General features: G+C 32.3%; 2 protein-coding genes and 1 long non-coding RNA gene across 4 annotated transcripts in view; 2 read left to right on the top strand and 1 right to left on the bottom strand.

The window, feature by feature from the left end:
- Positions 1-24,384, top strand: part of LOC139493237 (CAAX prenyl protease 1 homolog) — a 256,843-nt gene that overhangs the window by 221,402 nt on the left and 11,057 nt on the right. The gene's annotated exons all lie outside the window — the stretch shown is intronic.
- Positions 1,255-4,820, top strand: LOC139493226 (uncharacterized). The gene is made up of 3 exons (XR_011656949.1): positions 1,255-1,836; positions 3,247-3,534; positions 4,415-4,820. It is a non-coding gene; the product is annotated as an uncharacterized lncRNA (long non-coding RNA).
- On the bottom strand, positions 5,139-20,501 carry LOC139493225 (putative inhibitor of apoptosis). 2 transcript variants are annotated; one of them, XM_071281448.1, is made up of 9 exons: positions 20,278-20,501; positions 15,085-16,162; positions 14,331-14,457; positions 12,374-12,537; positions 11,937-11,979; positions 10,322-10,417; positions 9,308-9,391; positions 7,626-7,658; positions 5,139-5,449 (listed from the first exon to the last, which is right to left on the bottom strand). In XM_071281448.1, the coding sequence occupies exons 2-9, from the start codon at positions 16,141-16,143 to the stop codon at positions 5,253-5,255; spliced, it is 1,803 nt and encodes a 600-aa protein (XP_071137549.1). In that variant the 5' UTR covers positions 16,144-16,162; positions 20,278-20,501; the 3' UTR covers positions 5,139-5,252. The 2 variants fall into 2 exon arrangements, with proteins under 2 accessions (XP_071137549.1, XP_071137548.1); XM_071281447.1 differs by lacking the exon at positions 20,278-20,501 and having other exon boundaries at positions 15,085-16,541.

Here is a 24,384-nt window from a genome sequence, read left to right as displayed (position 1 = left end):
TTGTTGAGTGATTGATGGTTAAAAACTGTTGAAAAACGTACATTAATTGTTTCAACGTTTTTTATCTTCTTTTTATGTAGTTGGCCAGCATTTTCCCTTTTGTATACCTTGCATCACTTTTTTGTCAAAATTTGATAAACAATGAAACTCAATATAAATTTGGAAACTCATTACAGTCCAATCAACAGAGGGGTAATTGACTTCTGAATGTAAAGTTCGTGTTGCCTTGTCATTTAACTTTTACAGTTTGCTTTTAATTCATTTAAAGAAGCTGACTTAAATTAAAGTATGTTTTCAATGACACTAACTACTCTTAACTTGGTTTCAGATATCACTTAACTCTGAAAACTTTCCGTATTTTGTAAACGTTATTCCATTGAGTGCTCATTGTGCACCCTTGTCGACTCGTTTTGTGTGTTGATATAAATAAGACATCATGCAATACCTTCCGCAAGAGTTATTTGTAGTCCGTCTTTAACGAAAGAGGGACGAAAGATACCAGAGGGACCGTCAAACTCATAAATCGACAATAAACTGACAACGCCATGGGCAAAAGGACACACAGAAAAACAATAGTACACATAACTCAACATAGAAAACTAAAAAATAAACGAAATTATACATATTAGGGACCTTCAAATGTTAAGCTAATATGTGTCAATTTATCCTCGTGGCATTACCTTAAACACATTACGGCCCTGATTAATAAGTTCTTTGTAAATGCATCTTCAAACATGTTTCAGCCGTATCCATACTTATTGACGATCTGATGTCCATCATATTAACACCCCTGGCCGTATATAGCCATAATTTCTAATGTCACATAATACAGATGTCACTTAAATGAATGGCACTAGTACTTTCATTTTATACAGATACAACAAATATGTGTTTCATTTTAACATAAGAAGAAATCTCCGTATCACTGAGTGTATAAGTTTTATTCACCACCAAAGCTAACCAAAAGTATAAAAAGACATATTCATACGGCATGAAGTTACGATACTGTTGTCAAGCCATAATATGTAATTTGCGAAATGAATATTGATTAACCCATAAGATCTTTGCATATGAAATACACATATTTATTCACACATCAGGAGTGTATATATATTATCAGTTGAAATGCTTTGTGTGTTTGTCACGATTACCTAAAAATAGCATTTTAAAAATACATGTTCTATTTTTAAATTATGGTAAATACCTATCGTTGTGTTAACCAAATATATAGATCACATGTTGAATGATGAATTCACTAGCACTTATTATACTAAAGACGAACACTTTTGTTGGAGTTTTTACTGTTTTTAAAAAAATTACACTATATATCATGTTTTACATGATCAATATTAGGTATTGTCTTTATAAATATGATGATTCAATCGTGCAAATGATTAATGTAAAAATACACAATTCCAGCTATGTTTAATTGACTTAACTTAAGTTAGTCAAGTTGATCATTTCTTAAACAAATTTATTTCAAAATCTATCAATTCATTGTAATTGTCGCTATAACATTTGGTGAAAACTTAGTTTATTAAAATAGTTTTCTCCCTTTCTCCATGTTCTCTTTATATAATGTCTATCGTTGTACATTAACTGAATCGATAAGAACATGATGAACTATTCGAGTATTTTAAAACGATAATAGTTTGCGTTAACTAATCCTGTTTTACATTTCAGTTTGATGTTAGGCTGGTGATAGTTAGTCTGTGTTAAATCAATTGTAGATAGTAGATAAAAAGTATCAAGCGCAAACTTTTGTTTTTTTAAAGAAAAAGATCATCGTGCTTGGATACGTGTATACAGGAACTTTCTGCGACATGTATGCCAGGAGTAAGTCTTTTCTGTAGTACAAAATGTATTCAGTTTAAACAATTGAATCACCGTTTAAGCATTAAAAATTGTTTTGTACTTCGTGTACTTTTCAATTTCAAAATTGTATATATATATTGTTGTATAAAGTAACTCATCTACCCCTATTTGTCTTTGTATTGAATTTGTGTTAACCAAATCGTATAATTATAACGATGTACTTGCGTTAACCAAATACATTTTTCATTTCAAACTGATGTTAGCACGATGATTGTTCTTATTGGCGTTAACCAACTACTCTCATTTGCGTTAACCAACTACTCTCATTTGCGTTAACCAACTACATGTACTCTCATTTGCGTTAACCAACTACTCTCATTTGCGTTAACATTATAAAGTAGTCAAGGAAAACGTTTCTTCACTAGGTGAAAACAGAGTACATGCTGCTTTGAAGCATATATACAGGAATATTTTTCAACTATTGCTAAGTAGTAAGTTATGTTTTTTAAATTAGTATTTTATTTATTAAGTTATATCAAAATAATCTGTGTTTGAAATAAATGTATGGGTAATTTTCATTGATTCTGTTCTTGTTTTATCGTGTGTATATTGTGTAATGTTGGATTTTGTTTGCTTGTTCTTTTGTTTTTTTATCATACAATTTCAACCTTTATTTCTGTCGTCAAAACTTTTCTTGAATATCTAAGATAAGCATCTTACCTTTTATTTTGTGTGGCATAAGATAAGGCACCAAAAATGTAATAAATGCAACTATTAAGCGTTGATTTCTAAAACCAACGTCAAACAATGGCGACCATCACTAGTATGTATTTACAAAATAAACTAGTGAATTGTATCACTGAGCACATACATCTTTAGTTAGACGACTATTTGAGGACCTACTTTGATTATTACTTTTATTGCGGTCCCGTCCTGAAACGTATGAAATATTTGTCACTGTTCGTTAGGCAACCAACAAACAAACAATCAATCAAGAATCATCTCATTATGTGTGCCATAGATGATGAAAAAGTACCGTGTGGTCTTACTAAATAGGAATAACACTTTGTGAAAAGTTTGCGTATAAATTACCCTAATCGGGAAAGGTTACACACCATATTTGAAAGCCATTGATGTACAAGTACATCAACATAGAGATTGATCTAACCAAAAGGTATACAGGGAAATAGGTAAATGCCTACTTTTCACGAGAGAGCGAGATCTCTTAGCAATATCTGTTTATTACATATCCTTGGGTTGATTACTATCCACGTATAGTTGTACAAAATGAACACTGTTTTTCACTAACGTCGGGTATGAACAAAATATTGAAATAGATTAATAGAGAATCTCTTAGGTTTACAGAATAAGTAAGTAACTTTAAAGAAATCATGAATAAAACTAAATTATGTTTTTTTTATATTTCTTCAGGAATGACAATAACGTGGACTAATGATATAATTGGAAGTACAACAAAGAAGATGGCTAGAAATGATGAGCTTGATTCACAATCCATACATACCGAAAATAACTTAGAAAGCAAAACGTGGACTTATGATATAATTGGAGAAACAACAAAGATGGCAAGAAATCATGAGCTTGATTCACAATCCATACATATCGATGATTACTTAGACAGCAAAACCAGATCAGTGGGAGAACTCTCCAACGGATGCAATAGTATTTGCAATACCTCACTTTACGAAATAACACATTCACGTGAGTATGAAAAACATTTTTTTCTCAAGATAAGAACATTGAATATTAAAAATAAATTTTATAAGCATATGCATCCTCTATCATACTTTCTAATGATAATAAAAGTTGAAAGTTGCATACATAAAGTTGTTTCCACGTAGTTAACCGAAAATACTGAGCAAATGTAATGCTGAGTATTTGGTATATATTTTAAAAAGTAAAATCACAAAAATGCTGAACTCCGAGGAAAATTCAAAACAGAAAGTCCATAATCAAATGGCAAAACCTAAAGCTCAAACACACCAATCGAATGTATATCAACTGTCATATTCCTAAATTGGTACAGGCATTTTCTTATGTAGAGAATGGTGGATTGAACGTGGTTTTATGGCGCTAAACCTCTCACTTGTACGACATTCGCATCAAATTATAATTGGCGTAAACAGTTTATTCGTGTAAACTATCAAGTGTTATCATACAAGGATGAAGCAACTTTTATAGATCAACATATAGTGTATATAAGTAGGACCAACGATTAACCTTTACCTGTTCATAGCCTTGTTTGTTGGTCTTAGTGTCGCTAATTGGTGATAATATAATATAACATTATGTGTAATTTCTATCATTTAGACTGTCAAGGAAATTAAGTATATTTAAAAGGAAATTAGATAATAATGTTAAACAAACACAACATAACAAAGCAGTTAAACCATTAAGATAAGGTCTACAACATATGACAGGTACCTTTGCATATTTAGTATGGGCGTGAATATTCTAATTGAATTTATCTTTTATATCGTTCGGAGCTGTGTAGATCCAACAACTTGTATTACTTCTGTATTATACCGTAAACACTTTGTATTTTCAAATACATATATATGATATGTAATTTTTATTTTAGGGGTACAGGAACTGACAAAAGAAAACATGGAGTTGAAATCGAAGTTAAATTGTTTCATTTGCCGACAAAACTTATTCACCCATGTATTGATTCCATGTGGCCATTTAGTATGTGGTAATTGCGTTAAGTTGACATGTTGCTGTTGCAGTTCATACATCGAAACTTATCACCCGTGAACGTTACCATCGTTTCCTGACAATACAGGACATACAGTGTCGTTTTCGTCATCAATCGCTACATCGGATGCATTTTATAGATAATTACTTCAATATTTCTCACAAATAGTTCTAATCATATAAAGATTTTACACAGATCTTGGGGTACATGTACATTCAGGGAGTTATATGACCTATTATCTATTGGATTTTTGTTATTCACCATTATTGGAAATATAGCTTATGATTAGTGTTGCGGGATTTTATGTAGACAGTACCATAAAGATACTACATGTTATTTTATAAGCATCCCTTTTAGATATGCACTATAATTGCCTGATTGAGAGTTCATTAATTTCGTCTTTACAAGATATGTTATTTGCAAAATTAATGCTATCAGTATTTTTCTATAATTAACCTCAGAAAAGATAAGTGACATTTATATTTGATATTTGTGAATGTATGAACTATTTGTTTTCATAATAATGCATAAAAAGTAATGATTTTTAAATACAGTTCATTCATTATTTTCTATATAAATTTTACATTTTCAATAAAAAAAATGTAAAATATGATATCCTTTTTTTTATTCACAATCATGGTTTATGAGTTGAACAACTATATGATGGAGTTACAATAACGAATTTATTAGACCAAAGATGAAAACTATTCATTAATTTATGCTATGAAAGATAGGTTTTCAATCTGGTTTTGATTTTAACGTCGCAGTATGGACAGTAATCCACATCGTTCGCGCAGGTTTCACAAGTTACTCTGTGTCCACACTCGACAAACAGTATTGACTTGGTAGTTTTTTCACATCTTATACACATCATATTTTTCTTTAGCTCTTTGTTGACTTCTCTGACTTTCACTGGATCTGTAAGAAGTTTTGATGTTAAATCATTTTTGAAGGAATTTTCATTTTATTTTGGTGTTTGAATTCTATAAAATTCTGCTCAGTCTCTTATCATGAAAATAAGGAGATGCGGTATTAATGCCAGAAAACAACACTCTTAACAGAGATCAAATGACATGGAAGTTAACAACTGTAGGTCACCTTACGGCCCTCAACAATGAGAGAAGCCCATACTGCATTGCCAGTTAGAAAAGGTGCCAAACTGACAAATGTAAAACAATTCAAACGAAAAAACTAGCGCCTTTGAATTGCTAGTCTAATAGTCTTGTTCACTATATACAAATGTAATAAAAATAACAGATGCAAATTTAAGCTCAAACTTATCAGAAAATATAGCGAAAAGGAAAACAGTGTCCAATGAAACAATTCCACGCAAATTATTAAAAGAATAAAAACAAGTATATAACCAGATGTGGTATGGTTGACAATGAGAAAACTTCCCACCAGAGATCAATAATTGAAGAAATAAAAAGTTTGCCTTTCGCATTAAGATAACATACGACAAATTGAGCAATGTATTATCTTAGTACGGTATTGAACATACATTGTATTAGATCTTTCGTTTCTTGTTGACTAGAACATAATACAAATTTCTCCACATATATGTATATTTGTTCTCTATGTGTATGTTTTAAATGGTGCCTCTTTGTTTGTCCATCTATATTCTACTGTTGTTAAAGGTTAACACAATTAACAATCAACTAATATCGAATATCTTAGTAAAAAGTAAAATAAAACAATTAAAGTTGTTATGTTTTCATTTAATATTGTTCCGCGAGATATACACGTAGTTTACTGTCGTTAAATTAACAAAGTTTCTAAGTTGGTATGGTTACATTTTTCATATTACACCCAGTCAAATTTGATGCAGTTACGTTTTAATTATTTATGTCCAATGTTGGGACCTATTTAAATGCACACAAAAAACTCAGAGAGAACACGATATGTACCAATATGACGAAACTTCTTTGATATAGTACTAAGGAAATATCCAATTCGCGCATAGGATCAATCCTCAATATACGTATCGATGTTACAATATCATGTTGTTCAACATTACTTGAACTGTTTCTTATACATTAATAAAATTGAGAATGGAAATGGGGAATGTGTCAAAGAGACAACAACCCGACCATAGAACAGGCAACAGCAGAAGGTCACCAACATGTCTTCAATGTAGCGAGAAATTCCCGCACCCGGAGGCGTCCTTCAGCTGGCCCCTAAACAAATATATACTAGTTCAGTGATAATGAACGCCATACTAAACTCCAAACTGTACACAAAAAAAAATAAAATTAAAAATAATACAAGGCTAACAAAGGCCGTCCTCGTATCTGTTTCAGATGATCTCATGTACCGCATTCAGTATTTTCCCATTGTAAATAATAACATTTCTATTGTTTTTGTATGTTGGTTATGTTATTTTATTGTTGATTTTTGTTTTGTCTTTTTTTTTTGTTGCTGTTATATATATATGTGATGAATGATAACGTAATGTTCTATGCATTAATTGTTGTATAGCTATGTTGTTTGCAGAGTGTTTTTAACATTTATTCGGTTTCGTTTTTGTTAATTGTCTAACCTTGTAGTATTGATGTTGTACTGTTATACCACTGTCCCAGGTTAGGGGTAGGGTTTGGATCCCACTAACATGTTTAACACCGCCACATTATTTATGTATGTGTCTGTCCCAAGTCAGGAGCCTGTAATTCAGTGGTTGTCGTTTGTTTATGTGTTAAATATTTTTTTTTCGTTCATTTTTTTTTTATAAATAAGGCCATTAGTTTTCTCGTTTGAATTGTTTTACATTGTCATATCGGGGCCTTTTATAGCTGACTATGCGGTATAGGCTTTGCTCATTGATGAAGCCGTACGATGACCTATAGTTGTTAATGTCTGTGTCATTTTGGTCTCTTGTGGACAGTTGTCTCATTGGCAATCAATCCACATCTTTTTTATATTGGGTTTGTGTTGTCACTGTTTCATATTTCAACATATATTGTTATCATGTAATAAGTCCATTTTCAAATTTACGATCGTCCTTTTATTGTTTGTGTGTTTGTATGTTTGTTATCTTTTTCCATGTTTGGTGTGTTTATTTTCATTGTGTACAGGTGACCTTTAACGATAAACGTACCTTCTTCGTTTTGATTTTCATCAATTGACAATTCTGTAATGTCAGAAATTATGAATTTGAATAAGACAAATAAGGAAATATTATAGTTATACAGCAATGATTACAAATACTAGTTCAGACGTCAGTCCCTACCTTGATATACCTTATCTTTTGTTACATTTGTCGGGTAATTTATGACAAAAAGCGTTTGACGTCTTTAGCCAAACAGTGTTCTCATTTTTACATTATTCAATTTACTGTGTGCTGGTGCATATTCTGGACGCCAGTCTTTGCTCCTTTCTAATAAATAAAGGACGCCTACGGTTGCGGGAGTTTCTCGCTACATTGAAGACCCATCGGTGGCCTTCGGCCGTTGTCTGCTCTATGGTCGGGTTGTAGTCGCTTTGACACATTCTCCATTTCCTTTCTCAATTTTATTTAGTACAAGTTCTAATATCAAATGAAAACAATATAGACGTTTTCAATTGATACGTTGTCATAACCGTACAGAAGTTTTAACTCGCGAAGAACTAAAACGCTTCGCTATAAACATTATGTCTTTTAAAGTAATTAAAATTTGCATCAATTGCACCGATACTACTCTTGGTTTTATTTCTCAAAATTGATATTACTTAACCGTAATGTCCTACGTTGCTGGTCACTAGGAAGCTACTAAACCAAGAGTTCCAAATAGTGAAGTTGAAATAATCCCTTCGTAAACTTTACGGATGTCATCACGCGTTGGTTGACTATTATGGAATAACCGTTTCACAGATGATATCGGATCTGTTTCTTACGTAGTTACTACAATCTCCTTCCCTTTTCATGAATGCGATCTATCGAATAAGACAATTAACCGGATTCGTAATAACATGAGCAACACAACAGGTGCCACATGTGGAGCAGGTACTGCTTACCCATCCGGAGCACCTGAGATCTATCCAAGTTTAAGTGGGGTTTATGTTTCTCAGTCTTCTGTTCTCTCTGTTGTTTTTTGTGCACTGTTATTTGTCTGTTTGTCTTTTTCATTTTAAGCCATGGCGTTGTCAGTTTTTTTCGATTTATAAGTTTTACTGTTCTTCTGGTATCTTTCGCCCCTGTTTTGCTAACCTGCCAAAAAGAATCCAGTCCGGAGTAAAAGTCGGTAATAAGAAAATAGTCTATTCTATGTCAATAAAACAGAAATTACAGCAAAAATCAGATACTCTTTGTTAGAAATGGCAATTTACTATAACTAAGTTTCTTAAAAGAGGAACGAAAGATACTTGAGGGACAGTCACTCATTGATTGAAAATAAACTGACACCACCATGGCTAAAATTAAAAAAAACAAACAGACAATTAATAGTACAAAGGACACAACAAGGAAAACAAAAGACTGAGCAACATGAACCCCATTTAAAACTTGGGGAGATTGCAGGTGCTCAGGAAGGGTGATCAGATCCTGCTCCACATGTGGAACCCGTCGTGTTGCTTATGTTATTACAAATCCGGTAAATCGTCTAAATCGGTAGGTCAAATTTGTGAAAAGGGAAAGCCTGTATGTGGGTTTACTCTATGGAATTAAACCTTTTTTATTGAGTATTAAGTATTTCAATGATGTTTACAAGCTATTGCTTAAAGTCATAGACTTTTTTTTAAAGTAGGGATAAAATCAAATATGTTGTACACCATTAAAAAACCATAATGATTGTGATAATTTACCTCCAAACTGTAGTTTTAGCTTTTCTGTTTCTTGTCTTTCAATTAAAATTCTACACAAGTCTTCTGTATTGTAATGAATGTTTCCTACAACGATTTCAAAACAAATGTTAACATGTGTTTTCTATTTTATAAACAAAACCTGTGCAAAGTAAATATGCTTAGTTGTGAGTGTTATACTGTTTCATTTATTTACAGACATTTGAATTGTTCAGTTTATTTTGTTTTCTTCTGATTTTTTACATGTTCGATGTTAATGCAGAACTACTTTTAAAACTAAGCAATAAAGAACTATTGCAATGTCAGATTGTTTATTTTCATATCATCTTATTACAATTATAGTGGTTTTTTTTCAATCATGACATTATTGGTTTCACTTACATGCAAATCTCTCAATGTAGTAGATATCGACAATTAGTCATGACTAAAATGCGCAACTTCAAAAAGTACCTATATTCTTATAGTATATTATTTTAGTATTTTCATGAACTATTATTTAAGATTTGTAGTAGATAGCAAATTACATTATCTTCTTTTTTATTATGTATTTTCCATTGTGCTAAATGCTCTGTCAACATTTTGAGAAGATGAACATTGATTTGTGTCCCTTACATCAAATTAAAAACCTATTAGACTATAATATCATGTATATTCATTCTTGGCTTCACAAGCTGCTTTTGGATTTCGTGCAATTCCCTCAATTATTGTTTTCAGCTTGATCTGTATCTTTTCTAAAATAATGTAACACCTATAAACTATTGTAACCTGACATTTACTCTCCTGTATGAGCTTTTTCCTGTTAATGAGTTACTCTCACATCAACAACAAAATTAAGAAAATAGTATGAATCGAGACCATATATTTCAATGTGGATAGACATTTTGATACATGTCCCATCGACGTTCAGTTAGGTAAGTTGCATGAAATTCTAATATAAGATGTAGTTTTCCTTGTTTGATGTCAATGGATTGTTGTGCCTAGATAAAATAAAATGTATATTTTGAATCGTTTTGCTACCTTCGTGTTTTGTGTACTCATTAGCTGCATATATCATATCTTTCATTTGAAATCCCATATCAAGCATAGATTTGACGATCTCTCCGTTTCGAATTGCTACAAAAAATAAGGAAAACACTTGTTCATGAAATGTATAATTTATCTGTTGGATGAGTACTGATTGATATTCAAACCTGGATAATTTTTTTTAATTCGGGCTTATAACTAGCTTTCGTTATCAGTGAGAACTCTTAGATCTGTCCAATTTTTTTTTGTATTAAATAAAAGTTTGTGCTATATAATTTTGTGGCTTGTTGCAACCCCGTTCTAGTTGATATCATTGTTTTGCTGTTATTACATGGATTCTTCGTGTGTCTTTCCAAAGCTAGTAGAGTGTAACCTATAAATATAGTTTTGTCGTTCGTTGTTTTTTGTCATAAAAGCTTCCATTTATTATGTCAGTATAAATCAAGCCGTTAGTTTTCTCTGTTTTGCATTGTGGCATCTTAAAGCTTTCTATGCGGTATGCTTTTGCTCATTGTTGAAGGACATACAGTGACCTGTAGTTATCCTTCAAACTTAGATTTAACGTGGTCACTTTTGTAATTGTGCAACATCTTCTAATTATTCTATATATAAGCTATCCCACACCAAACTTTGCCAACTTTTTTTTAAATCAACAGGGGTATGACATTGTGTTGGCTTTAACCTGTTCCAAATCAAAGATACAAACTTATTTTTATGTTTTATTTATCCCATAATCAAGCTTTTTATATATAAAAATATGAAGATCCTGCTTGTTTCATGATTAACTTTCACAAACATAAAATCATCGATTACATTTCTTTTGAGTAATCTAGAACTCTTCAAGTTATATCTATCAAAATGTACAAGCTAATGTCAGTTCAAAAAAGTATCACATGTGGATGGTGTCAACCGCGTTTAATTTAATATTCCTGAATCTGAATGATCGCTTTTGTTGTTAAGTTACTTTATGTGGTGGCGATTCAAGGTTTTGTTCAAAGAAATGTTGTTCTGCGAGTCATCTGATCATCTTCAGGATAATAAGACTAAAAATCTCAATTAGAGTCGTTGGTTACACAATAACGAGTTAGCAACTCAACGATACAAATAACAAAAAGTTACATATATATATATATATTTCTCTAATTCTTCGTTTTTTTATCCCTTTCTGCACCCTTTGTATAAAAATGTAATCAACGTGTGGTTCGTTTGATCTCAGTACTTCGTTGGTTAAAATCCGATTATGACGTCGAATTGTCTTGCTTTCCTCTGAAATTCCTATTGTGACGGCATGAAAAGGCGACCATGCCTGATGACGTCACATAGAAAGAACACATCTTTTTGCAGATCATTGGAAAAGAAGGTATAAGTTTACCTGCATAATGTTAGAAAATCATTAGAGAAACAGATTCTACCACCAAATCTCGTGTAATACGATATTTATCCACTCTCGACAGTTAAATTTTAAACATTTAAAACGCTCGGGCAAGCCTCGCGTTTTAAATTTGAAAATTTAACTGTCTCGAGTGTATAAATATCGTATTACACTCGATGAAGTGGTAGAATCTCTATATATATATATATAGTTATACAAACATATAAAATAACTTACAAGTTTCAGTTGTGGGTTCCTGTGTTTCTGTTTGAGCGGAAGTCTACAAATAAATTTGACAATAGTAAAACTATGACTAATACTTTAAACTCAATAGTTGGGAAATAATATGACTCACTGTATGTCTTATTGTCATAAAACGTAAGTGGAACATCATGCATAATGTGCCTGAAAAAGCCATTATTGTTTACTGTGTATATATAGTAACATGTAAATCATCGGAAACAGAAACCAAACAAAATTTAACATTTTAAGCTGATATTAATTCCTGTTAAAATATATCCTCCTTGTTCTTAGAAAATAACCACTAGTACAGTTAGGCCATTTAAAATATTTTTCTTAACATTTTCCTCTATGACAATTGAAGACAAACTGAAAGGAAAACGTATTCATGTTGATTAAATGACTATTCTCAGTCTGTTATAAGTGACACTTACTTCATATTTAGCTTTAATTTCGTCTATAAACTCTCGGCCTTTCATTTTGATTACAAATTTACAGAATGGAAACCATCGTGCATGTTCCTCCCATGGGACGTCGCCTGGTTCCCAATTACGTAGTCCTCCGTCACAATAGTGACAGCGGACAGTGTCTTCTTCACCTAGAGAAGAAAGAACTTTGAGTAATTGGTCATTTTTAAAGTAAATGCACAGGTGTTTAAAAAAATATATAGGGGTCAAGATTTATCAGAACTAAAAATTGCTTTGAAATAAAAGAAAAATTTGCACTCCAGTGACTAAATATGTAAATGTAGTAGTGATGTGTTTTATGTTTAATGTATTACACAAGGTTAATATTCTGTTATTTATGTTTAATTGCGTTTCATAAAGTATTCGTATTTGTATTCGCGTAAAGTCAGTGGTTCTGGAAATTCTTAATACATTTTTAAATGTAATTTTTTAATGTAAAATTGAGACAATGTATTCAAGTGGGGATTTTTAAATCAAGTGACAAGAACATTTATAACATCAAGCCTAAACCTCACTCCTGCTGAACAAATACATAAGCACTGATGTGTAGACTTACATTTGCAGGCTTTTGTTTGTGTTATTATAGGATAGAAGTTTTTTAAGTTCCTTTTAATACTTTAATGAGGGTGGTAAAGGGTTATTTTCGTGCAACGTGATCGCCGTTTTTTATTTGACGTTCAACGTGTTTTTACTTTTTTATTTGACGTTCAGTCGTGCAAGACGGGTGCCTCGTTCAACGTGTTCTGCTTATTTAATTTTACGTGCATCGTGATTTTCAAAGTCTTATTTTGCGTGCTCGGTATTTTTCAAATAAAATTCAAACACTTGGCAGGGATCGTCAAAAAATACTTTTTTAAAAGCTGTAAACCAATTATATCATAAATGTGTATACTAAATCGGGAATATCAAGTAAAACAAAGAGTTAATATATATACAAAAAGACAGTGACTCAGTCACAAAAGGTTCAAATAAAAGTATTTATTTTTCGTGCAACGTTCATCACAGAAATTATTTCACGTTCAACGTGAAATTATGTCTTATTTCACGGTTTATTCGTGCAAGCACACACCCCCCCCCCCCTTTTTTACCACCCTCTTTAATATTTGGTATCGCACATCACTGCATGAAGAAACATAATATTTTGAAATGACAATACGGTTTCTTATCTTATGTATTTTTCTCACACCGCCACAGCTGATTGACTGATATACTTTGCCATTAAAGGGGTCACACAAGTCAGGGAGGTTGATGCAGCAAATTCTTTCTGACATTTTGTATCAATACTGTAATATTCAATTCCTTAAACGTTTGTTATTTCTTTAAGTGTAGAGATGTTCATTACGGTACTTAGTGATACAGATACGGATTAAGTCTCCGTATGAGTGTATAGGTGACACGGTAGTATTTCCTGGCCCATGAGAGATAATGATAGCTTTTTTAAAATTTTCACCATTTTCAAAGACTGCCAAAAAATCTACATTCAAAGTTAACTGAAGTACTTTCCTTTTAAAATCAGAAATGAATTTGAATATGTATCATGACTGTTTACTTTTTTGCTATCTTTCAAAACATAAGGCTACTAGTGCTTTTAGGTCTTTTATTGTGCAGTGAATACAACATTTTAAAAAAATCTCAAAAGCTCATTTTCATCTGCATGTAACATTATTTCATATTTTTCTACACCAGATTCATCCCTCAGTTTGGGAAAGTATGTTCCGTTGATACTGTATTTTTGTCCAATCATACTGTTCAGATACATTGACTAAACACACTGTTCAGATACACTGACTTAAGTAGGGTACACAAAAGAGCAACCGCAATTCTGGAATGCAAATATTACCATGCTACCTATATGTGTGTTAACTTGTATCATCAGTATCGTTCAACCTTGACCAACACTAGTACTCTACTTATTTGTTATTACCTTCATAAAAGAAGCCGGCATCAGCCAGCATCTCTGATGTCTGTTCAATATCACTTCGCCAAACGCCTTCAAAGGTAGCCATTCTAGATAGTTTGTCGTCATACGCTGCATGCTTAGGATTATATATCTATAACAATTGATTGCATTTTATGATTGGAGACTCATCGCTTCTAAAAAGCTATACCATTAAACTATAATGCAGTTTACAAGAGAGTAAATTTACTTAAATATTTTAATATTTGACCATAAAATCCAATACCAGTAAGGGTTCGTCTCCAGTAAACATATTTAATCCAGTTACATTATGTATGTGCCTGTCCCAAGTATGGAGCCTGTAATTTAGTGATTGTTGTTTGTTGCTGTTAATCATATTTGTTTTTCTTTTATTGTTTTGTAAATAAATCAAGCCGTTTGTTTTCTCGTTTGAAGATATTTTACATTGAATTTTGCCATTTCGGACTCTTATATATCAAGCTCATTATACGATCTCGTTGTTGAAGGTCTTAAAGTGTCCTTTAGTTGTTGACTGTAACTGCATTTGGTCAGTAGTGGTGATTCATTTGCTATCAAACAACGTCTTATTATCTTTAAATTAAAATATTAAGTGTCTTTCCCTTCGGTCCGTCTGTTCATAAATGTTGAAGCAGAAATATTCAGCAAAGCTTTACATCATGCAAAATAATACATGGAATCATAAATTAATTTCATTCACAGAGTGCTTTAATATTTACATTGTACATGCATATATTCCTACCTTACGCCACTCTGTCTGGATCTTTTCTACAAAATCTTTTCCTTTTTCGTGAAGTAGAAACCAGCATTTTGGGCTGTGTCGGGAATGTTCCGTCCATGGATCATCCGAAACATCCCATTCAGCCAATCCCAAGTCACAACAGAAACAACGAACAATATCACCCTCCCCCGTATAGAAATATCCACTTTCTGATAGATTCCTAGGAATCTGTTTTTCTCCAAATTTCCATTTGTCATATGTCTTCAATCGAACTTCCAAAAAAGCATACTGTGGATATTTAAAAACTATTCCTTTTGGTGGATGTAAGGAATCATTGTGTTTCAAGTTTTCTTTAATACAATATGACGGACCATTTATATCATTTTCAACGGTCAAATCTGGATTGTCCATGTGAATTGTATCTCTCGAATTCTTATCCTCATTTATACGTGATTTGAAAAAATAACCGGTATCTTTAAGAAAGTGACAATTTGGATTAAGTTCTGCATGTTTATCAAGTGCTTTGTCAGTAGCCTTCCAATCCCTTACATCTGTATTGATTCCACAATAAGAACATTGTAACTTTAAATCATCTCCCAAAGAAAAAAACCCAGCATTTACAAGTTCTAGTGGCCATCGTTCGGGTTTAGACCAATTTGTGAATGAATATGAGCGCTGTTGGTGCGTTTCCAAAGGATGAGTTAGTGTTTCTAGCGAGAATTGGTCGTAAACGTATGTTAAACACTTAGATGTATTCCTACTTTTTTTATTGTTTAAAATTCTCCTCGGTTGTATGACCCGTGTTTTCCTTTTGGCACTTGTCCTGAAATTTTCGCAATGGTATTCCGGCATGAGTTCAAAATGTTTTTGGTTTGAAAGACGTGTTATTGTTCTAACTGCCAAATCAAAAGCTGGATTATGATGGTTTCTACGAACTGATTTATTGCTTTTAGTCGAAATGTTCGTTTCTTGAGATAATTTATCATATTTTGACTCCTGGTAACATCCAGCATCATCATCATTGCCAAAAGTATTGAAATATTCACCAGAACAACCCATCAACTTTGAATGGACAGTCATGTCGACAGTAGTTACTATCCTACAATATTGGGATTAGATATGAAATAAAACATTTAATAATCTTTTGAAAAGTTTCTATTGTAAATAATCTTGACTTTAAAAATATGTTTAGGACAATCCATTTTACTTCTCAGTACATTCAACTTTTATTCCTAATAAACTAAATACTTAAAATATGGAAATTTTCACTTTCATAAGTATTAACGTGCTAACAATATAGGACGTTACAACGGATATACAGATATATATTTTATGTTGATAATTATCATACATGTACAGTAACTTCCATTGATTTTAATTTGTACTCCAAAGTTTGCAGTTTCTTCAATAGCTTTTATAAATAATCAAGTTATTGAAAAGATAAGAAAACATAAATAGACAATACACATTTTCTTAAAATGTTATTGATCTTCATGTTTGTTTATGTTATTGATCGATCATGTGTCAAATTGTTTGGTTTACGGAAGGTTTTTAAAGATAGAATTCTAAAAATAGATTTCAAATATGTTTGGAAGTTTTCAATTTAAATACTGGGCTGGTGATTTTCATTATGTGAATTATCAATGGATTGGCCACTTCTATGAAACAAGGCAATAAAAACTGACTTCCAAACATCCTCATTTGGAACAATTATATTTTAAGAACAGGAATTTGCCCAGTTACTGTCAGAAAATTACTTGTTAGTAGACCACGTCTTTCTAATCATTTTTTGCTTATTGAATTGAAGTATTTATGTAGCTACAGTGACTGTTACATTTATCATAATAATTATATATATATATATATATATATACGGTGGAAAAGCAAAAAAATGGATAATATATCATCATGATCAAAGGGCAAATATCTCTAACAATTTCAACCATTAGACATATTTGTGGAATTTTGTTGACCATTTTTGCAAATGAATGATTCTCTGTATCTATATAGTTTTCAAAATATTAGGCAAAAAGGAAAAAATATGATAAAATTTGTCATTTATGGGCAATTATCCCTATAAGAAGTGACAGTTTTCATTTATAAACAATTTGTTAAACTCAACATTCTAAACATTTCTGCTTTGTCCGATTATCTCTATTTATAACGGTTGCATTTTATCTCTATGTTCAGTACTTAGCCATGTGGGCTACATGTATCTTGGTTTGCGACGGGGCCTTCGGACACATTTTAAAACTCAATGATGATTGTGGTCCAGTGTGGTTAGATTTGGCCAATTAATTTCAGTGTAGAAGATTTGTGTACAAGTTAACGACGACGATGATGGACAATGACAACGACGGACGCCAAGTGATGCGAAAAGCTCACTTGGTCTTTTGGTCCAGTTCAACAAAAAAGGATTTGTAAACAACATACCCAGAAGGGATGCCTAGAAATAGACATCTGCTCTACATTAATTAAATAAAATTTGATACTGTAAAATAGTTTACTTTTATGTCATCATTAGACGCATTGTTTTGCAATATTTATATGCATATATATGTATATATGCATATAATTTTAAAAATGATTTTAAAAATATGTCATCCATTGTTCAGAAGCATTGGAAAATTATAGAAAATGATTTAAATCTAAAAAAAGTATTTTCTTCACCACCAGTCATGGCCTTCAGAAGACCTAAAAACATCCGTGACAAATTAGTGACATCTGTATTAACCAAGCAGCCTAATCCATCGCCCGGTTGCTACAAACAATGTGGTCGAAGGAATTGTTTGTGTTGTAAAGCTGCCAATACAAGCAGTTCTTTCATCAGCTCCGTTACTAAACAAAATTATACCATCTACTCTAATTCCAACTGTAAAACGGAGAACTCAATTTATATATTAACATGTGACACTTGTGGCATTCAGTATGTGGGAGAAACAATGGACAAATTTAATATTCGGCTCAATAACCATCGTTCATCGTACAAAACCAACAAAAACTGTCCTCTCACAAGACATCTTCGTTCAACGAAACATCCTTTTGATAATGTCACTTTCCAAATTATAGAAATCAACACCGAATGGGACACCACGGCGAGAAGGAGAAGAGAAAACTTTTGGATCCACCAACTCCACACTTTAGAACCTGATGGTCTTAACGAAAAAGACGAAAAAAGATACAGGAAAGATAAAGAATAATTTAAAACAAAGCATCGTCCTTTTTATCCCGTAATATTGGCCAATGGACGTTGCTAACTTCAACTACCAATTATGTATTTTTAAAGTAGCTAAATCCAAGTGCAACATGTACATTAAGCTGCAAAATTTTCTTATTTTCAAAGCAGCTAAATGCAAGAGGTCATATACATTGAGCTGCAAAATTTTCTTATTTTGAAGGCAGTTCAGTGCAACACAGACGTTGAGCTGCAAAAGTTTCTTATCATCTACATCCGATTTCACCTGGATAGATGCACGCTTGATAAAGCTAGTTGGTCTAGCGAAATATTGCGTTTATTTTCATCATTTTGTAAATATTTTAAACATTCTTATATTTACATACTAAATAGTGTGTTAAAATTACATTGTTAGGCAATCTATAATTTTATTTGTGTAATTGAATTAATCTCTATACTGATTAATCCACACTCCCATAGATTTGTATGTCATGTGCTGCTATTTATAGGCACTTATATATATATATATATATATAACTCGTCTAAACATCAACCCAACAATGTTAGATCTGTAAATTTGCTTTCGCAAATTTTTGGTTCTTCCCTCGCCGGGATTCGAACCCATGCTATTGTGATATCGTGACACCAAATCGCCTGCACTGCAGCCGTCCCGCTAGACCACACGACCACCTGGGCTCTCAAAAAAAGAGCTTTCGGTGGGCATGTGTTACCTTTCCACGTCAGTTATAATCTAGCGGCGTACTACAGTACATGATATATAAGGCATGAAGATGTTATTGTTACAGATCAGCTAAATTATCTATAGTAAAGGATCCTACAAATTAATGTAAGATACAGTCACAGAAAATAATTATATTCATAAGTACGTCTGAGTCAGTGACAACCCTACAACAGATGTATCCATCGGATCGCCATCAATGATGGTGATACATGGCTGTGTACATAATGTATATACAACTCGTCTAAACATCAACCCAACAATGTTAGATCTGTAAATTTGCTTTCGCAAATTTTTGGTTCTTCCCTCGCCGGGATTCGAACCCATGCTATTGTGATATCGTGACACCAAATCGCCTGCACTGCAGCCGTCCCGCTAGACCACACGACCACCTGGGCTCTCAAAAAAAGAGCTTTCGGTGGGCATGTGTTACCTTTCCACGTCAGTTTTAATCTAGCGGCGTACTACAGTACATGATATATAAGGCATGAAGATGTTATTGTTACAGATCAGCTAAATTATCTATAGTAAAGGATCCTACAAATTAATGTAAGATACAGTCACAGAAAATAATTATATTCATAAGTACGTCTGAGTCAGTGACAACCCTACAACAGATGTATCCATCGGATCGCCATCAATGATGGTGATACATGGCTGTGTACATAATGTATATACAACTCGTCTAAACATCAACCCAACAATGTTAGATCTGTAAATTTGCTTTCGCAAATTTTTGGTTCTTCCCTCGCCGGGATTCGAACCCATGCTATTGTGATGGCGTGACACCAAATCGCCTGCACTGCAGCCGTCCCGCTAGACCACACGACCACCTGGGCTCTCAAAAAAAGAGCTTTCGGTGGGCATGTGTTACCTTTCCACGTCAGTTTTAATCTAGCGGCGTACTACAGTACATGATATATAAGGCATGAAGATGTTATTGTTACAGATCAGCTAAATTATCTATAGTAAAGGATCCTACAAATTAATGTAAGATACAGTCACAGAAAATAATTATATTCATAAGTACGTCTGAGTCAGTGACAACCCTACAACAGATGTATCCATCGGATCGCCATCAATGATGGTGATACATGGCTGTGTACATAATGTATATACAACTCGTCTAAACATCAACCCAACAATGTTAGATCTGTAAATTTGCTTTCGCAAATTTTTGGTTCTTCCCTCGCCGGGATTCGAACCCATGCTATTATATATACTTTATATATATATACTTTTTGTGTCCATATAAAGATGCTATCTCCCAATCACGTATCATGACGATCATCAAACTTACCGATCCAAACAACAAAATAAAGATGCTATAGAAGTAATTTCAAAGACCTCCTGAAGCTGTCGTTCCAGAATCACATAGATTTCACATTAATAAACTACGATATCCAAATTATAAATCGAATAAAATCTGTCACGAGAGTTGATTTAATCATATTTATATATCATGAATGTGTAGTAAATCTTCCTCATAGTCATACACCTTTTCCTTGTATAATTATAGCGGGAAATAATAATGTGCAGATAAAGAAAATACCATTGATGCATGGTTTCAGTTGGAATTTTCAATCTCTACATATATCATTGAACGATCTTTTTTTAAATTCTGTTTAAATTTAAGTGGGTACATGTATAACTTAGAAATATTCATTGATGTATATCTATTAACTTGGGTTACTTAACAGGCTAACGGGAGTGCTACAAATGTAATCTTGCCCCTTTTATAAGTCTGCAAAGTCAGTAACATGTTATCTAGTGGTTGTTGCTTTGTAACTGAGATATTTGTTGTTCGTTCATTCGGTTATTATATAAACCTTGTTGTTTGTTGTGTGTTTGTTTTTTCTTTTGAATTATTTTCGGTTTGTCATACCGTGATCTTTTATAGCTTAATATGTTTGATCAATGTTGAAGGTCGCACAATGACCTGTAATTGTTCAAATCTTCGTCCTTTGTTTTAATATAAACATATTTGTCTTTTTTTTTGTCAATTACATCCCATTTGTTTTACTTATCATAAAATTTGCATAAGAAATACAACTGTAAATACACAAACAAGTGAAAGATTATGTTTTTTGATATTATTAGCATTTATTTTGTAATTCTTAAATAGTACTGAACAATTCTTATACCAATTTCAATAATGTGTACCATCTCATGTAAATCAAATAGTAACAATTTGTATACGCAAGGAAACAGTTAGCCGAAGTTATGATACATGACAGGGAAATATTGTCTAAATTTCTAGAAATCCATGATATTCATTTTATGTTTCGCATTTTATTAGAAATATAGGTGTCAAGCCACTAATTCAGAACGTATGTAAAAGTAGCCATACTCTAACAAAAATATATATAAGTTTTTCTTGTTTCCGAATCCCTGTATTTATATTTGTATAAATATATTTCATGCACTTTTTGAATAAAATATTGTTTAAACTAACAAAAATAGCGTTTTTGATGTCGTTGTTTACTTAAACTAACCAGGAAATTTGCAGAAATGAAACTTTTGGTAAAGGAGAAATATATTTCTACCATTTAAGGCCAAATTCTACTTGTCTTTAGTTTGCATTTTGAGTGAGGAATAATAGGCTCCGTGGTATATTAGTTTAAGATTTCCAGAAAACCAGGGTTTATTTTTAGTAGAATATGACTGGCTTCCGAAAGGCAGTGTTTTTCTTACAAATTAGTTGATAATTGGCATATAGAAATGTGATACATGTACAAATCAGGATATATCTGGTTTCTATAAAGTTAAACTTATGTAAAATACTAAAAATGCTGTGAAAATTGCAAAATTTGGTTGGATAGACAGTGATTTTGTCTGACACCTTTTACAGGGGCAATGTCTGTTGATCCTCGTTTCGGATTCGTCCATTTCACAGGAGTGACAAATGCGGTGCTTAAGGGCATACGATACAGTAGAGATCCCTCGTTGATTTTTTCTTAAAATTTTGATAGAAGGTCAATTTCAATGTGTACTTTTCAAATATGCAAAGAAAAAAGTACCTTCATGACTTACTTTTTGAGATAATCTGGTTCGAAATTTGCATATTTGGAAGAAATTCCCTAAAAATTCATAAATTATGACTTTTAAAGAAAGTAACAATACTTTTGAACGAAAAGTCATAACTTAACCGGATTTTTTGTAAAATATTCCCTTGATCCATGGCATCAACATTCTGAAACAAGTTTAAGGTTAAATCAAATCATCGTGTTCCGGATTTAGATTGCTATATCCGAAATAAAGAAAATGACCATATTTTTGCGTCTTTTCGGAAGTGCAGAAAAAATTTGATCGTTGATTATTTCCTGAAATTTTGGCGGAGTGTTCTTGAAACAGTACTTGATTGATTGCAAAAGAAAAAAATTGGGGTATACTTATCATAAAAATTTATAAGATGGTTAATCATAAAAAGGAAAAATATTTGTTCTTAACATTTACGAAACGAAATTTGGACAGAAACCTTTTCATAATAAAAAAAAAAGACTATAGAAAAGGATTCTGGTAGATTGCTTTGTCAGATGTACGGCAATAAAGAAAATCTGATAGAAGTATAAAGGTGCATCTCCGTCCGACATTAGTTCTAAATTGCTTCATGTACTGTAAGAGGATAGACAACATTATTGACATGAAAAAATGTGAACCAACTATAAATTAAGTGAGGCGATACCATAAATTGACAACAGTATATCCTTCAACAATGACAAAACCGATACCGTATCGTCAACTTTAAAAGGTCCCGACGTACTTTGATTTTTTTTTTTTACATTCAAAAGATAATCATCTTTCAAATTTAAATCATAAGCAGTACTTCTTGTTTTATAATAAGAACTGTTTTGTGCAATTTAACTCATGCCATTATACGTTTTCTCATTTCTTTAAGTTTCATTTAAATAACATTTGGATGTCATAAATGTGCAATTAAATATTTGCCGCTGGACGTTTAGCAGCTACCAATACTCATAATTAGCTATTGCAGGTCGTTTTGTTCCGAATTGTGTTATTGGTAAAATGTTTTTTCAGCATGTTACAGTTTAACATGTTTAAGCAACGAATAGTAAGATAGACCCTAATTATTTGCAATTTTTCTTTCTCTACGTTGAGCAGATTCCGCTGGGCCGTGCAGTTTTGGCAGTTATTCAGTGCCAGACTAAAAAACTCCACAATTCTTCTTCCGTCTTTCCATTTTATACTGTCAGTACTCTGTTCTGTGTCTATCAGTATTTCTTGAATAAGGCAGCAACCATTTGATTTTCTGGGGGGGGGGGGGGGGGGGGGGGGGGGACTATGTTTTTTTTTTTCTACGCAAACTTTTTTTTCCGCCTTCGGCGAAAAACAATCTATTTTTTTGGCGACAAGATGAAAACATTTTTTTTCTTTCAATTTTAGCATTACATATAGTGGCAGCTAATGGTGAAACAAACAATTTTTTTTTCTCCGGGTCAAAAACAAATTATTTTTTTCTCCAAAAACTGGAAACAAACTTTTTTTTCCAAAAAAAAAACCATAGCCCCCCTCCCCCCCCCCCCCCAGAAAATCAAATGGTTGCTGACTAAGAGTTTTGAAAACGTTATTATCTGCCCCTGCTACTGTATCGTACTCCCTTAAAAGTGGCGTTAAACATCAAAGATCAATCAATCTTATATGATAAAGTTTGTAATATATCTCATAGTTCATTAGATATGTTATATAGTTTATAAGATATATATCATATAGTTTATAAGATATATCATATAGTTTATAAGATATATACTAGTGTTATGGAAAGCTATTTATTTTGAAATTGAGCGGCGAACTTTCTTAAATAAAGTATTAATTATTATTTATATTATAATTTATTAAGATAAGATAAGATAATTTTTATTTACCAATCATGGTGCCCAAAATTTGAGCTATACAATCAAATGAATTACAAAATAAAGCACAGAAAATGATTAGAATGATTAAAGTACAATTAAACAAAAAAACCACATGAATACACTTCTCTATGTTCATTACTTTAGGAATATCTATCAAAAAGTAGTATTTTAATATTCAGCCCCATTCATCTATTTAGTCAGACGTCAGTCGCTACCTTGATATACCCTATCTTTTGTTAAATTTGTCGGGTAACTTATGACAATAAGCATTTGACGTCTTGAGCCGAACAGTTTTATCATTTTTACACAATTTAATCTACTGTGTGATGGTTCATATTCTGGACGCCAGTCTTTGCTCCTTTGTAATAAATCTACATACCAAAAAACAAATATGAAGCTTAGAAATGGAAAAATATTAAATACTAAACTCGTTCAAAGGGTATCTACACGTCTCAATCTTCAGAATCGCTTATCTAAAAATACGACCATAGCTAACGTTTTTAACAATAAAAATCGTGGTTACCCTTCTATCG

Source organism: Mytilus edulis, chromosome 10 (assembly GCF_963676685.1).
Source record: "Mytilus edulis chromosome 10, xbMytEdul2.2, whole genome shotgun sequence".
Taxonomy (NCBI): Eukaryota; Metazoa; Mollusca; class Bivalvia; order Mytilida; family Mytilidae; genus Mytilus; species Mytilus edulis.
Note: the sequence above shows the minus strand (reverse complement) of the source record. Positions and strands in the feature narration are given on the sequence as shown.